Raw genomic sequence first — 15,788 nt, forward strand, 5'->3', positions numbered from 1 at the left:
TGTTGAAAAAAAAACAATTTTAAGATGTCACAATGTTCTGGTTAAGGTTTGGTTAGTTTTAGGCCATAAACACAACTTTGAGTTGAAATAACAGCTTCATTAAGTTTAGAGGACCTTCGTCATCATGGGTGGATAAGGTTTGCTAAAGTCACCTTCCTTCTTTGTTCCCAGTGGACAAGCATCACGATCACGATGGCCACTAAAGAGAGCTTTGTTGCTTGTAACTTAGACCTGTGTCATTCTGTCGTTCAGGGCTGATGCTGTTGTTTTCTTTGGAGGACAGTCTCATTTAGACAGTTATACTTTCTCTGTGTAATTTTTTTTAACATTGGAACTGACATGAAACTGTCTCGTTGAGTGTTGACATGGAAAGAACAAAACTAACAATGATTTGTTTCCCTTTAAAACGTTCTGTGTGTGTGTCCAGAGCTGATGCCTGTATATGTTGTTCCTCTGAGCTCCATCGTTTCCAGAAACTATTAAAAGCACATCAGTGAGCCACACTGCTGCCCTGGCTGACATGTTCCTTCATTATGATGAATGTGGATACCATAGATTATATTACATGACCTGCTGCCTTAAATGCTCACTAACCACCAACTAGGTATTAATCCACCACTGAAAATAGTCCCCCAGATTCATGTTTGAGTAAATCTGCTAGAAACTATAGCACCCAACTAAACAAACCTTCAGCCTCTTTAAAAAAAAGATACAGCATACTGTACATTTGTGACCCATAATTAAAGATGTATGTCATCAGTAAGAACTAAGGTGTTTGGGCCTGAGAGCCAGAGACAGAGACAGGAAGTCACAAAGTGTTACAAGGTGGAGTAACATAACAGAAATGTGGAATAACACCATCCTTATCCATCAAAACTGAAACTAGTCACTATTGAATTTCAGCACCAATGTGCTGGAGCACAGAGCGACAACACACTCACACACACACACACACATTCAGCATCAAACAATGACTATAGAAATTGCATTCCTATAGGCTACAACTCACCTGTAACAGCAAATATGTTTGGCAGGAAACATAATGTTTTCTATACATCTAATGAGAATGTGTTGTTGATTTACCAATTTGGTGAGTCCCAAATAAGCTGATACTGAACATCTCACTAAAACTTCTGAGACAATGTATTTGTTTTCTGCCAAAATATCAGATCTTGTGGAACAATATCCTCCTGTAGTGATTGCTGCATTATTAAACTTTTTCATGGTTCTGTTTAGACTCTATCCACTATCACAACTCACCACTATCCACCCCAACCACCTCCTGTGAACAATACAAATAAATGTAACTCTTCAATCATTCAAAAAGATTGCTGCCTTGGAACATAATCCAATTACCAGTTGCGTTTGCTTCAAAGCATACAGTATTTGCTGTTGGAGGTCATTGATTAGAAACATCATTTCTAGGAGACAGGATTGCAATGGGAGGCCCAAATGTTGCACAGTAATACAATATGTTTATTACCACTAGTTAGCAACTACAGGGACTATCTGATTATCTTTTCTACAGTTTTGCCGTGTTTCATTAATTTAGTCTTTTCTTGATGCAAATAGCACTTTTTTTTTTATTCAGGTTGTTTAACTGCTGGTGTTGTCTGTAGAGCTCCTCTCAGTATTTGTTGAAGCTCACACTGTTGCCAGTTGTGTGAAAGAGCTGTGATGGGCACGCCACTCTGTACGACTGGTTGAACCAGTTCAACGTCTGCATGACGAGATCAAATAAGCTGGAAGATTTTTAAATACACTTTGTTTTTACACTGTAACTTTGTTAATAATAAGGTCAACCAATCAGAAACATACAGCTCAGTTTGATTTCTGACAGTGAGCATCAGGAGCTGAGTCATGTTTCGACAAGAAAAAGTTGAAACTTATAGTTTCATTCAAACATTTGAATTTGAAACAAGGATCATTGTTGGCTCATTGTATTCAGTGCATTATTTTAAATAGGCAATGCTTACAATCACGTCTTATATAAGATAACAAATATGAAATATACTATACTATTAATTTCTTTTATTTTAAGTTGTCTTTTCCCTGGACTTATTGACACATAATCATTGTATTAAAGAAATATGTCCTCATACCTCTCATGAATTTCTTTGAATTATTTGTTGCTTATATGTTGCTGACCCATTTTATTCTACTGTTGCATTCATTTTGAGTTGATCTTGTGAATAGAAACAACAGAAACCAATAGCCCAACACCTTTTTGAGCTGTTCAACTCTCGATCAACTAAAAAGACACTTGAATATCGGTTAGGTAAATGTTTTATTAAAAATCTGTGATTTTGATGAACAAAAGCAGTCTTTTGACATTGCTATGGAACAAAGATATTTGTAATATATTTTATACAATAAATTCACAATATTTTAGTAGTACTGTACAATTTTTCTTAGCTCTTGCTCACCATTAACCTTCTAGCACAGCTGAGATTTACCAAACATTCAGAGGAAAATGAGGTTTGTTACAAGGTTAATATAGAATAACTCTCATTCAGTCCAGTCATCACACTGTTGGAAGACTTTCTTGCCACTACTGTAGTTTCACACCACCTCTCTGTGACGTGTTTCTCATTCTTTAAGAAACACTCTCTCTTGCCTCCTGAGTTTCTCAGAAAATCAGTTCTCACTCTGTCACTTTTTTCTTTAAAAAAAGAAAGTAAGACATAACTGTTGGCGCTTTCACAAACTCACAGTAAAGGAGGGTTACTCAAGAAAAGTAAAACAGTTTACAGTCTTTCTCAAGAGAATGGAGCTCTCAGACGTAGGCTCGGCTGGTGGCTGCGGACCTGGCACCGGAGTACTTTACTGGATACTCTGGGCTTTCCTTGGGTGGGCAGGAGCTGCAGAGGAGGGCACCACCAAGGATGAGAATCGCAGCCGTGCCCCAGCCGATGTACAGCGCAGCCCCCAGCTCTCTCCTCTGGGCGTTGATTATGACGGGGTTGTAGAAATCCCTGATGATGGTGTTGGCAGACCAGCAGACAGGGATGAGGACAAGGATACCGGCACAAATGAAGACAATTCCAGCAGCAATGGCCACCTTGGCTTTGGCTGCTTTGTCCTCCACAAAGTTGGTGCACTTTCCCCCAGCAATGCCCAGGAGGATCCCTAAGGCTGAGACGATGATGGCGATGACCACAAGAGCTCTGGCAGCCTGAAGGTCCTGAGGCAGAGCCAACAGAGAATCATAGATCTTACACTGCATCTGGCCTGTGCTCTGCATTACACAGTTCATCCATAAGCCTTCCCAGATGACCTGCGCTGTCACAATGTTGGCTCCAATAAAGGCCGTGACCTTCCACATGGGAAGGGCACACACAATGATGGTCCCCAGGAAGCCAATGATGGCCAGGGCAAAGCCCAGCATCTGTCGTCCCATTGACACCATGATGAGGTCTTGTTTGAGTCACTTGGAGATTTCAGGAGAAGATCAGCTTAGCTCAGGTTGTAAGGTTGAATAAAGACTGTAGCTCACCTTCTTCAGCTATAAGGACGTCGCTCTTGAAGGTGGAGTCAGAGGGTTGAGGATGTCCTGCAGACCTGAAACCAGGGTGTTGATGGACTACCCGTCAAACCAGATTCCTTACCTTATCCGTATGTGACAGGGAGTAGTATCGATGAGATGAACATCAGTCTTGACTTTATGTAAATGAGGCTCAACATTCCTCATTCAAACAATTCTCTGGACTTTTGATTGGGCAGATTACTGGAAGATCAGGTCCAGCCACTTGTTTCAGGTGCCAAAACAGCACCAACAAGGGTAGTGGAGTATCACCGGATGTCAGACGTTGACAGAAGGGGCCTTTTTGGATTTTCTCATTACTTCCGTTTAATCATCACCATATATTTGCGAAGCTATTGTAGGAAATTATTTGGGTTTTTTTTCCAGTCAGAGTGAAAATAATTACACTGATCAATGTTGCAGTAGATTGATTACTACAAAAAAAAAAAAAAAAACGCTTTTAGAGCTATTTATGGTTCACAGCTGAGGCCATAATTATGATTGAATAAAAGATTGTTTTTGGAAATCCTTTTTTATATATTAGAAAATAAATTTCTCCTTCCCATTCACCAACACATCGAAAGGCTCTGCCTTTCCTGAGCTCATCTTCACAGAGAGCATTTCACAATATTGCATAAAATACGTTGATATATGTGACAATGACTCCACAAACAGACCAGTGAATATACTACAAACATTTTATTGAAAGTATTTTGAGCAATCTAAAAAATAAAGTGGCATCTACAGAAAAAAACACATCACAAATCATCACTATTTACAAAATGTGCTCTGTATGACAAGGAAATAAATATAACAACAGATACTTCCTTATGAAAAGCAATGCAGCCTACAATACACACAGCTAAGAGGACACAATGTCAAGACTTAAATCAATAATCAATCAAAAGATAGTGTAACATTTTATGAATGGTTCACGACAATCAAAGATCACAGTGATTGTCTGAGTGAATTGATTTTACATTCCAGCAATGTATTGGAATACATACCATCCTCTATGAATACAATGTGCATTTTCGTGCAATTTTGCTTTCTAGTGACATGACAAGTTGCTGAAGCCATGCTGGCAGAAATCTCAGTCTTTGTCCTCTGTTTGTTCCCTCAGTTTCTATAGGTACTGTGCAGGAGAATATGTGGTTGGTACTGCATACGGTTTGTTGGGTACATATGTCCCTGTCCCCGTCCCTGTGTAAGGTTGGCCGGATGGGGGAGCATACACAGGGCCATACGTTGCTGGGTTCGTCACTGGGCCTGCATATGGGTACATTGGTGCTGGTGGGTAGCCTGGGTATCCATATATGGGTTTTTGAGGAGGACACGACGTGGTCAGGATGATCCCGCCGATCAGAAGAATTGCAGCAGAGGCCCAGCCAATGTAGATGGACGCTCCAAGTTCCCTCTTCTGCGTCTCAATTGTCAAGGGGCTCTGAAAGTCTGTGATGGTGAGGGCTGCAGACCAGCAGACAGGGATCAGGACCAGGACAGCAGCAAGAATAATGAGACAGCCACCTATGATCACCACTTTGGCCATTGATGAATCTTTCTTCAGGCAGCTGGTGCACTTGGCTCCAATGCAGGTGATCATAAAGCCGATGAAGCCGAAGACGAGGGAGATGATGACCAGGGCTCGGGCGGCTTGCAGATCCGGGGACAGCTTCAACACAGACTCATTCAGCCTGCACTGCATCTGTCCTGTGCTCTGCATCACACAGTTCATCCACAGACCATCCCACACTATCTGGCCAGTCACGATGTTGGCTCCGATGAAGGAGGTCACTCTCCACATGGGGATACCGCAGGTCACTGCCACCCCGACCAGGCCTATGAAGCTGATGACCTGACCTGCCACTTCCTTGCCAATCCTCCCCATCGTGAAGAGGCTTCGTCTGCGGCAGGAGAGAGTTGAGTGTTTCAACGCAGAGGTCTGTTTTTCTTTCACAGTGACACAGCTCTCTCACTCACTCTGTTTGTCAGGGAACATACAGGAGGTGGGCTGGCCAATCGTCAGGTGAGTTCTTCTGGACAAACAAGATTCCTCAGGAGCCAGAGGAGTGGCGCTCGTTTTCACACAATGTCTGCCCTTTGTTCTTGAAAAACAAACCTTCATATGCATTTTCTCTGCAGGAAGGATTGGTACCACCTCAGAGTGGCAAAAGAGTTGTTGTTTCAACAAACAGGCTCTTTGTTGTGCTAATCTGAAATGAGAGTAGTGGTGGTGCACAGCTGATGAGCAAGTTCTACCCTGTGAAGTTTACACTGTTATTCTAAAAGGAACAGGACTGGAGATTGTAGGCCTCCCTTTTCTTTACGTCTCTTTAGATTAAATATTTTCCTGATCATTATGTTGAACTAAAGCTGTCAACCACAGTGTCTATAATACAATCGGAGCAGAGGCTTTTTACCCTTGCCAAGTTAGATTTTTTTTAAAGGTCCCATATTGTATAAAGTGAGATTTCCATGTCCATCCATTCAAGCCCAGTCCCCCTCAACCCACTTTCCGACATTGCAGGATTTGGTTTCTCTGAGTGTTTACCTGAAATTTGAACAGTCAACCAATCAGAGAAGAGGCTCTGAGCCTCTCTTCTCTGATTGGCTCACTGACATGTTGTTACTAGAGCTCCAGAGAGAAGCCTGAGAGAGGAGATGTAAAACTACACTGAGATGGTTTTTGATTCTTAAAACCACAAATATATCTTTTTAGGGATATAAAAACCTAAAATAAAACACAAAAAAGTATAAAACATGTGATCTTTAAAGAGCAAGAGAAAAACAGAGAAGACACAAGACACACAGAGTTAACCTGATACTGCGCCAACAATCACTTTCACTATAGGATCCAGTGAGGAAAGTTTGTTTTGTGACAGCTGATGATGACATGGACAAAACCCATGATGGACACTTGTTTAAACACTATACAAACTAACAAGTCTTAAATTTAAACCAATTTGTCTCTGAATAATGAAGTTATTCACCTGCTTTGCTAAAATACCATTTTTACCGACAGTTTCCATCAGAGCTTTAAAGAGCAGATAGTTGAAAGCTTAAAGTAAATTTTCATGGAATTGTCATTGGCGACCGGTCCAGGGTGTACCCCGCCCTCGCACAATGTCAGCTGGGATTGGCTCCAGCCCCCCCACCCCTTGTTACCCTGTATGGATAAGTGGTATTGATAATGGTTGGATATATTCAACATACATGCATATGTGTCCTGCTGAAACTATTGCAGTGATGGCTCATTTAACCTTCTCCTTGTGTTGAACAAAATAATGTGAAGCAAACAGTAACCATCCATTAAAAATATGCTTTATTTACAGTGATAGAAAATGACAACCTTCACAAGCAAACACAGAAATATAAAGCATTCAGAGGTTCATAGACCTAAATATTGAATTTGCAAAAGGACAATAAATAAAAATGCACATATTATGCTAAACACAGTGTTTTACAGAAGAGAGAAATTACTTATATCCTCTTTTCTTATCCAGGCAGATGTAACCACTGCAAATCTTGCTCAAGTACAAGTTACACATAAGGGAAGCTGCATTCATTCTGCCTCTGTTAAGACGTTACCATGTTAATGACAACCACAATAATTACACTGTGCAGTCCTTGCAACAATCTGAATGAGTATTTACACAGATTAATTATAATCAAGATACATATCCTTGGTATTTATCAAGTAGCCACAAGCACAATGTGAATGCAAGATTTCAAAAGGCTATTTCATCTTTACATTTAAGCATTTAAAATAAAATATAATCAAAAGCAGAGTTCCTGTTTTGGGGTTTAAGTAGGAAGCAGGAAAAGCACAGTGGTGACATTGATGATGATGTTGTTCCATTTAGGTGTAACAACCAGTGTGCACGGTCCCACAGCCCGCTGGCACAACTAAATAGAATGCAGCCATTGCTCATGCTGTTAGTTACTGTTGCTTTAAAGGCCAAAATGTGAGAAGGGTCAACTTGACAAATAGGCTACACTGACTGCAATAGAACCTTGTGGATCAGCTTGTAGAAATCCTGCCATATTTACATTTACAAGTTCTGAAGCAAAGTATCATTTCCCTCTGTTGCTGTTCCTGTGACCTTGAGGGTCCACGTAGGAAGGGCAAACCACCTTATACGTATTCTCGTGATGTGGAGGCTGACTTCACAGGTGTGAATTTGGGTATGTAGTGGGGGTGTTCATGTTTTGGCGGGCAGTTCCAGCACAGTAGTCCCCCTCCCATCAGCAGCAGTGCAGCAGCTGCCCAGCCGATATACAGCGCCGCTCCTAGCTCATACTTCTGGGCCTGGATCATCAGCGGGTTGTAGAAGTTGTTGATGATGGTGTTGGCGGACCAGGAGACTGGAATGAGACAGAGCAACCCTGAGACGATGAACAAAACTCCAGCCAGGATGCAGGCCTTTGCCTTGGATCGCTCCTCCTCGATGCAGTTAGTGCATTTCCCACCAGCGATTGACAAGACCACTCCAAAGATTCCAGTCAGGATGGAGATGATGATCATGGCTCGAGCGGCCTGCAGGTCCTGAGGCAGAGCCAGCATGGAGTCATACACCTTGCACTGCATCTGGCCTGTGCTCTGCACCACACAGTTCATCCACATGCCCTGCCAGATGGTCTGAGCCGTGATGATGTTGGCTCCAACGAAGGCAGTGACCTTCCACATGGGCAAGGCGCACACCACGACGACCATGAACCAGCCAATCACAGCCATCGATATGCCAATGATCTGAATCCCCTGAGAAACCATCTCGCCAGTTTTGTTCCTCACACGTTAGAATCCAGAAAGAAAGACAAGTGGAAAGATGTGAGCTTGTATTTATAGGATGTTGTGTGAGAAGAGGGCACAGAGACATGAGGGTATGTGAAACCACTGTCCTCAGCTCCTATTGGCTGGAAGGAGTTTACACACAAACAGAGACCCAGTGACCTTTAGTTGTGCTGACCTGCCAGAAATCCAAAGCTTCAAGGTCAGATACAAAAAAATACTGGCTCCTTATCATTAACCTTTTATTCTCTCATTTGTTCAGTCATATGACGGATAAGAAAATAACCCACTTTTTCCCCCCAAAAAAACATTTGTCCATTAACACTGAGCAGTAAATGAGGTGAATATTCAACTTGTTCAAGAGGAAAATTGGATAAAACTAATGTAACATGGATTCAGGTTTAATTATGGTTTGATTGTAGTTTAATTCTATTCACAAGACAGTTAAACTCAATTTAAAAACAATGACTGCTACTGACATGGGAGTGTGTGAAAGAAACGACAGGATGTGTGTGTGTTTGTGTGTGTGTGTGGTGTGTGGTGTGTGTGTGTGTATGTGTGTGTGTGTGTGTGTGTGTATGTGTGTGTGTGTGTGTGTGTGTGTGTGTGTGTGTGTGTGTGTTTTCACTGCCCCCTAACAGCAGGGGGCAGTGTTGGACAAACAATGACTGAGTCAGGAAGCACATCACTACATTGGTCACACCACCAAACTTTAAAAGTTCCTATATTGGAGCTAACAGGAAGTACTTTTTCAAGTATCTCCTTAGTTTCGAGCACTTTGGGAAAACGTTGTTATTCCCCTAAAAAAAAAAAAAAAAAAAGAGACAGCCCAACAACACTGTAATATTGTAGTGTATTATAATGAGTGTATTTTGTTGCTTTTTCTATTATTATTTCATTTCATACTTTAATTGTTAATATAAAGTCTCAGTTATCTTTTTGACACTTTTTGCCTGTTTACACCCATAACATAAAAAAATAGAAATTATTCTGAACTGATGATGTATGATTATAATAAAGATGATGATAATGATAATATTAGCTTTATTTTGTGTCCAGTTGATATGTAAAACTTTCTGTTACTACTTTCAACAGTATTAAAATATTGTTTATATTAGAGCCAAACCTCATATCTTCTTTCTGAAGGCTTAATTGTAGTTTAAGATTAAGCAGTTTTAATAATATATAATAATGTCAAAGACACACAAACACACAACATGATAATTCACAGTTGATAAAAAAAAAAAGATTTATTTACAGTTTCAGACAATCAAGTATAAAACATTTTTTAAAATGATATGTAAAAGGGCACGAAAGGATGACAACGAAGGAAAATAAAACTCATCAAAGTAACATGTTAAATGCTGATGTTTTCTAACTCGGCCCACAGAGGCAGTTGTCTGGGTGTGGTGCACATCTCTTTATCTTGGCACTGATGAAACAAATCCAGAAGTGACTCAACATGAAAGTATCAAACCAAACTGTGAGCACGATAACATCAGTGTGAAATTCAAATCATACTTAATGTGGCAATATGGATCAATTTCAGGGACTACAAAGCCTTTGACAAAGTCTTTTTTTCAGTCTCTTGGCTTTCTCATTTGGCTTCTTTCTCTTCAGACGTAGTCCTTGGGTGCAGATGAACGGGGAGCTATGTACTTGGCAGAGTAGCTATCCTTGGGAGGACAGTTGGCACAGAGGAGCGCACCGCCCATGATGAGGAGGGCTGCGGCCCCCCAGCCGATGAAGAGTGAAACTCCCAGCTCCTTCTTCTGAGACTGGGGCACTAGTGGGTTGTAGAAGTCACTTATGGTTTGGTGTGCTGTCCAGGACACTGGGATGACGCACAAAACACCAGCAATAATGAAGATCACACCAGATGCTATGCCAATTTTGAGCTTGGCGCCCTCGTCCTCCACGCAGTTGGTGCACTTGCCCCCTGCGATGGACAGGAGGATGCCAACGATGCCAATCAGGACAGAGATGATGATGAGGGCACGGGCAGCCTGGAGGTCCTGGGAAAGAGCCAGCATCGAGTCATAAACCTTGCACTGCATCTGGCCTGTGCTCTGAATCACGCAGTTCATCCAGATGCCCTCCCAAGTAGTTTGAGCAGTGACAATGCTCTGGCCAATGAAGGCTGTCACTTTCCACTGGGGCAGAACACAGGCAACGATGACCCCAATCCAGCCAATAATGCACAGGGCAATGCCCAACATCTGACAGCTGGCTGACACCATGTCTCCTCAGAAAGATTCTTGCTCAGACGTCCAACAAAAAGTCCAAAAGTTGTGTCTCTAAAATCTTGCTTGAGTGATCCCCAAGAGTAAATGTTTAGGAAAAATTGGAGCAGGTCTTTTATACACTTACCTCGGGAGGGGCTTGAGATACACACACACTCTGTCATACACAGTTGTGACGTGATGACTGCCCTCACCACCCCCCGCTCCCAGGCCCGGGCATGTGTCATCATGTCAGTTTTTGTCTTGGACAGGTAATCATTGCAGGTGGATCAGCCTCACTGTGACTAACAGGTACTCAGATTTTCAAAAATACCATCAGCCACACCCTCAAAATGATGGTGTTTGCCATTCTGGAACTTTTTTGTTCCTGTTTTTTTTTTATTTTTAAAAAATGTTTTTTGTTATGCACAGTGGTAACAGTGACATTGTTTGCGTGTCAGATGAAAATCACAGACATGTTGAATGTCAGCTTTTCTGGAACTATGAAAACCATTTGCTTTAAAAATGGATATTTTGCATTTTTCAGTTCCTTCAACTACAGTTCCTGCAGTTCCTACTAAACTAAAATTAGCGCCACAGAGTATCAGAGTTCTCGTCAAACATCGACTTGTTTGACATCAACTTATTTCATCTTATCTGTCATTTCCATTACTTTCATACTTGTGTTCATAAAACACAGAGAAGTCTCAAGTTTTGATTTATTTTGGAGACAAAAAAAGTTCTTGTTAGGATTTCGCTGCTGATGACATTTGACCTTTGGTCTCTGATCTTTTCAGTTCAGGGAGTTTCAGGTTGAAACAAAAGAACACACATACAGTACTTCACCCAATTTACACACTGAAAATTATATAAGTGAAAACAAGTGTATAGGTGAAAAGTGTTTAGTACATATCCATCCAAAGGTGTTTTTAAATTTATAACAATATATTTGTCTCTCTTATTGCACTGTTTCTTGGTTTTAGAATTAAATAACTGAATCAGACTCAGTGTTATGAAAGAGTAGACAAGAAAGGAAAAGAGCGGTCGAACCTAAATTCTTGGCTTCTATTGCAAATATTTTAAAATGGTCATGAGTGTCCATGTCAGCTCACACACACAGTGTATTGTTTAAGTTTTCATATTGTCCTCAATAAATAAGTGACTTTAGTAAACTATGAAGTAGAAAACTGCAGCTTGTTGGAGACCTGTGTTGTGTGCATTTATTGCACAACTAATGAAGTATATTTTCATCCTGCATGGACTGCACTGATTTGGAGCCTGGGAAAATATTTTTATAAGTAGATAACAAAATTTTCCCCTCTCAAGACGCTCAATGACGCTATTAAAATGGAAAACAACAATAATATGAGCTGTCGTTTTCATATAAACCCTGTTTATCAGTCAATCACAAAGAATTCTACTTAAAAAGATGAAGTGTAGAAGAAAAAAACAGAGAAAACTAAACTGACCTTTCGGTGTTGTCAGTCCTTCAAGGCTGATGGCTTTGCAGCCTTCTCCTATAGGTTGTGTTTGGAGAGCGGTGTGCAATCTGCAGCCCAGGTCCCACTTGAATTATCAACAGTTTTCCACAGCAGTGAGAAGACATCAGGAGGGAGCTGCTGGAGAAAAGGCAAACACCATGCCAAGTGATTCCATTTGACAAACTGATGCAAAAAGAGGGAATGGTGAGAGGGGGCAAAGAGAGGTAGAGAGAGAATCAGATTGTTTCACAAATGAATAGAGGCAGTGTTTAAGAGCCAAAACTGCCGTTAGGACTATAATGCCTCTATTTTGTCCAAGGTAAGATCATTAAAGCTACTGTGGCCTGGCCATGGAGATTGGGTTCCACAAACAAGGAAGCAGGGAGGAATTTCCACAATTAAGACTCTGAGGAGAGATGGTTTCAGGGTGAGATTAGTGATGTGAAGGTCCAGGCACATACAGAAACATTCACATACAGTAAAGAAGGTGCTCATACACATGCAACAACCTCTGTACCCCTACATGGTACTGTGTCAGATACTGATTAATTTTGTCGTCTTAATCAGACTGATGAAGTAAAACAAAACAAAATAAAAAATCATGCTGAATGTAGGTGACCGTCTGAGACTGCATTTTTGAAAGTGAATGATAGTGTCAAAGTGTTTAGCTGATGCTGCATACGTTCCTCACTGAGACAATTCTGCAAAAGGGAACAGTACAGATTTCACAGCAACAGGAAGAAGACTTCACTCCTGCCGTGAGAAAATGCCAGTGGGAGCTGAAGTGACAAGTGTCAGCAGGTAGATTGAGGCAAGCCCAGGCTTCACAGTAACGGCTGGCTCTGGCTTTTGTTCAGCTGTCCAACCCTTCAGTTAAACTGGCTGGGTCATTATAAATCATGCATATTAATGCAGAAAGTTAAGAATACATAATCAGCCTGATGGGTGTTTATTAAGCTTCCAGAGGTCAAATTAACATAAAGTTAATCAACAGGTATAAATGAAATATGTGTATATATACTGTACATACATACAGAAACATTTCAGTCATTCTGAATGTTCAGGGTGAGAAACCACAAAGTTTACAAAGAATAATGTTTTGTTAATTAATTTATGAAAGACAGCAGTTATAAGAACATCCTGTTTTGAAACATAAGGGATGGGCCTCCTGCTCTCTATGAAAATAATAATATTTTGTGATGTAATGAAAATTGTCCTTACATTGTTCGGTTTTTTCAAGAGATAAAAAAAAAACCAGTAGTTTCATGCATCAGATTGGGAAGTGTGTGTGTGTGTGTGTGTGTGTGTGTGTGTGTGTGTGTGTGTGTGTGATGTCATCACTGCAAGCCCTGAGGCCATTGTTCAGGTACAGTCACAGTTTCAGTGGGTAATTTAGGCACAGTAGATGTCTCTGTGGGATGCTCAGTGAGTCATGCGTGTCTGGGCCTGGCACATTATCACATGACATAAACAGGAACCTGAACCTGAGTCTGCAGAAGTGATCAAAGAGAGTTTTAAAGACCTTTTAAAGAAGTATATCATCAATGCTTTAAAATATCTCCACATATTCAACAACATGTTGTTATTTTTTTAAATCTATTTTGTTCTTTTTTTTTACTCTCAGAACATGATGGCTCACACTCCTGTTTTTTTGTTATTTTGGTGATGTACGACTCTTCAGCTGTAAATCTCACCTGGATGTTTTTCTAAATGAGAGTGTCAGATAAATCTATGAGAGTCAAGTGGTCTAATTGTCATGAGGGCTCATGTAAGCCATCCACAACAGCTGCCATTACAAGTCAGGATATAAACCATTTTGGTTGTGAAATAGGGAGTGACTGAGGGTTCGTTTTTTGGTCGGTGGAAACTTTCAGCTTCATCTGTGTGCACTGCAAAGAGTAGGGACTGGATCTTTGTTGTTAACAAAACACAGAAGCAACTTTTCCTTCCTTATTTTTGTTAATTGTTTGTTTGACATCCTAACACATCTTGTTATTGTCATTCACTGGACTTCCCTCCACAGGGTTTAATAATTTGTTCTTGTCCTTAACATTAAGATACATCAATGTTGAAATAACCACAACATCAAAATCTAAAGAAAGAAAGGTTTGAATTAAATATAGATCAAAATGATCAAACAAATGATCTCTCTTCTGAAATGACAGAAACAGAACAACCTACGGAAGACACCTGTGCCTCAAGGAAACCAGTCAGACTCGTTCCCGTTCCCAAGTCAATATTTAGCAAGGTGCTCTGCAAGTGGCTACATGTATATTGGCAGGTAAAAGTCACAGGTGCACCTGCTGAAAGTGTGGTGAACTTCCTCAGTAATGCCCATGCTTGGTGTGGATAAGAACATCACATTCAAAGCCTGTTATTCAGAGACAAGGACCTTTGCAGCTCCACTGTGTGAATCTGTTGTATCCAGCAAACAGCACACACAGTTTGTGCATACGGTGACAGAGTGTAAGGATTCCTGACTCACAGTAAACATAGTCTGGCATTCAGTGGACTGACACTAATGGTCAGTTGTTTCTTCATGATGCTTAAATGTCAGTCTCATACGTGTTTTTATTTTTAATGAAATGTTTCTACTTCACATTGAATCATGAGAAAGTCTATACAAAATGTAATTTAAAGTTAATGTAACAACACCTTCATACAGAACAAGCTATATATTGAAGCCAATGATGAGGTAATAAAAAAAGTCAAATCTTACAGCCACTCACGATGTAAAACTAATCCAGGTGTAATATTTTAAATGTTTGTGTTACAAGTGTAATGGTGTGGTGTGTGTGGACAGATTTCTTTGGAGGCTGAGTGAAAAAAATGTAAAAGTCCACAACAAGATAAAACTAAAAGTGAATCACCTTGTTCGTGTCAGATTGAGATATCATTTGAGCTTCATTAAAAAGGCAGCGTTGGTGTGAGGTTATCAGTGTGTTTTTGTCCTTATCAACATCCAAACCTCTGACATCAGAGAATCTGTCAATCTGTGTTGCACAAGTGCTGTTCTGCAGATATTACAAAGTAACTACACATCACTTGTTATACAAGTAGTACATTTGTTTTATATGTTTCATAATGGTGAGCAGTTTAAATATGGTAATAATACAGCCAGAATTGGGAGGTTTACTCCCACTGCTGCCGGCTTCATTTAAAATGCATCACTGATTTAGGGGTCAGTTATGGTATTGTATTTATTGCTTTACATGTCTTACCACTTATAGCAGGATATTTGCATTCTTGTTTTTTGCATTCTTGTGTTTACAAACATTGTGGAAATCACGTTATGAGGGTGTGAAAAGTGCATGACCGATTAACTGCTGCTGCATAAAGGTTTAAAAAAAAACAGAGCTTGCTTGTAGAGACATCAAATGTGAATGGTTTTCAAATGCATTAGCCGATCAAGTGAGGGGATTCAAGATGTATCTGTTTTTTTCTGACTTCATCCGATAATCCACAGAGTTGCACTGTGCTCCACCGGTCAGGCTTCCAAATATTTTTCCTTGGAACTCCCTAACACCACTCCTTGCACTCCTTGCACAGGGACGGCTGCCATGGTGCACATCAACAGCAAAGGAAGAGAACAACATTTGATTAATTTCACAAATAGCTGAGGAATAAAATAAACTGTGGAAATGTGCCATGTGTGAAATGAAATCATGTCCCTTAAAGTATCACTTCAACTAGTAATGTTTTAATTATCATACCATAATACTGTTACTGACTGAGTAAACAGTAAAACGTTCAGATATCAGACATGTACACAT

At 40.4% G+C, this 15,788-nt stretch overlaps 3 protein-coding genes across 3 annotated transcripts; all 3 read right to left on the reverse strand.

The window, feature by feature from the left end:
- Positions 1 to 2,268: 2,268 nt before the first annotated feature.
- Positions 2,269 to 3,493, reverse strand: cldne (claudin e). Its single transcript, XM_071497013.1, has one exon. The coding sequence runs from the start codon at positions 3,407 to 3,409 to the stop codon at positions 2,777 to 2,779; it is 633 nt and encodes a 210-aa protein (XP_071353114.1). The 5' UTR covers positions 3,410 to 3,493; the 3' UTR covers positions 2,269 to 2,776.
- A 714-nt stretch (positions 3,494 to 4,207) lies between these two features.
- On the reverse strand, positions 4,208 to 5,517 carry cldnf (claudin f). The gene has a single exon (XM_071497106.1). It carries the CDS (start codon positions 5,409 to 5,411, stop codon positions 4,650 to 4,652), a length of 762 nt encoding a protein of 253 aa, XP_071353207.1. The 5' UTR covers positions 5,412 to 5,517; the 3' UTR covers positions 4,208 to 4,649.
- A 1,311-nt stretch (positions 5,518 to 6,828) lies between these two features.
- On the reverse strand, positions 6,829 to 10,658 carry LOC139632071 (claudin-4-like). The gene is made up of 2 exons (XM_071496811.1): positions 10,070 to 10,658; positions 6,829 to 8,294 (listed from the first exon to the last, which is right to left on the reverse strand). The coding sequence occupies exons 1-2, from the start codon at positions 10,550 to 10,552 to the stop codon at positions 7,659 to 7,661; spliced, it is 1,119 nt and encodes a 372-aa protein (XP_071352912.1). The 5' UTR covers positions 10,553 to 10,658; the 3' UTR covers positions 6,829 to 7,658.
- Positions 10,659 to 15,788: the final 5,130 nt, after the last annotated feature.

This window comes from Trachinotus anak, unplaced genomic scaffold, assembly GCF_046630095.1.
Source record: "Trachinotus anak isolate AG129_WGS33_773 ecotype Australia unplaced genomic scaffold, CSIRO_AGI_Tana_v1 ptg000014l, whole genome shotgun sequence".
Classification (NCBI taxonomy): Eukaryota; Metazoa; Chordata; class Actinopteri; order Carangiformes; family Carangidae; genus Trachinotus; species Trachinotus anak.

Bases quoted from the DNA above. Each gene is read 5' to 3' on its own strand.
- LOC139632071 (XM_071496811.1), bottom strand. From the start codon at position 10,552: ATGGTGTCAGCCAGCTGTCAGATGTTGGGCATTGCCCTGTGCATTATT. The intron at 8,295-10,069 runs GTTTCACTCTTC...AAAACTGGCGAG, and splicing joins CTCAGAAGAAGGAGCTGGGA to ATGGTTTCTCAGGGGATTCA.
- cldnf (XM_071497106.1), bottom strand. From the start codon at position 5,411: ATGGGGAGGATTGGCAAGGAAGTGGCAGGTCAGGTCATCAGCTTCATA.
- cldne (XM_071497013.1), bottom strand. From the start codon at position 3,409: ATGGTGTCAATGGGACGACAGATGCTGGGCTTTGCCCTGGCCATCATT.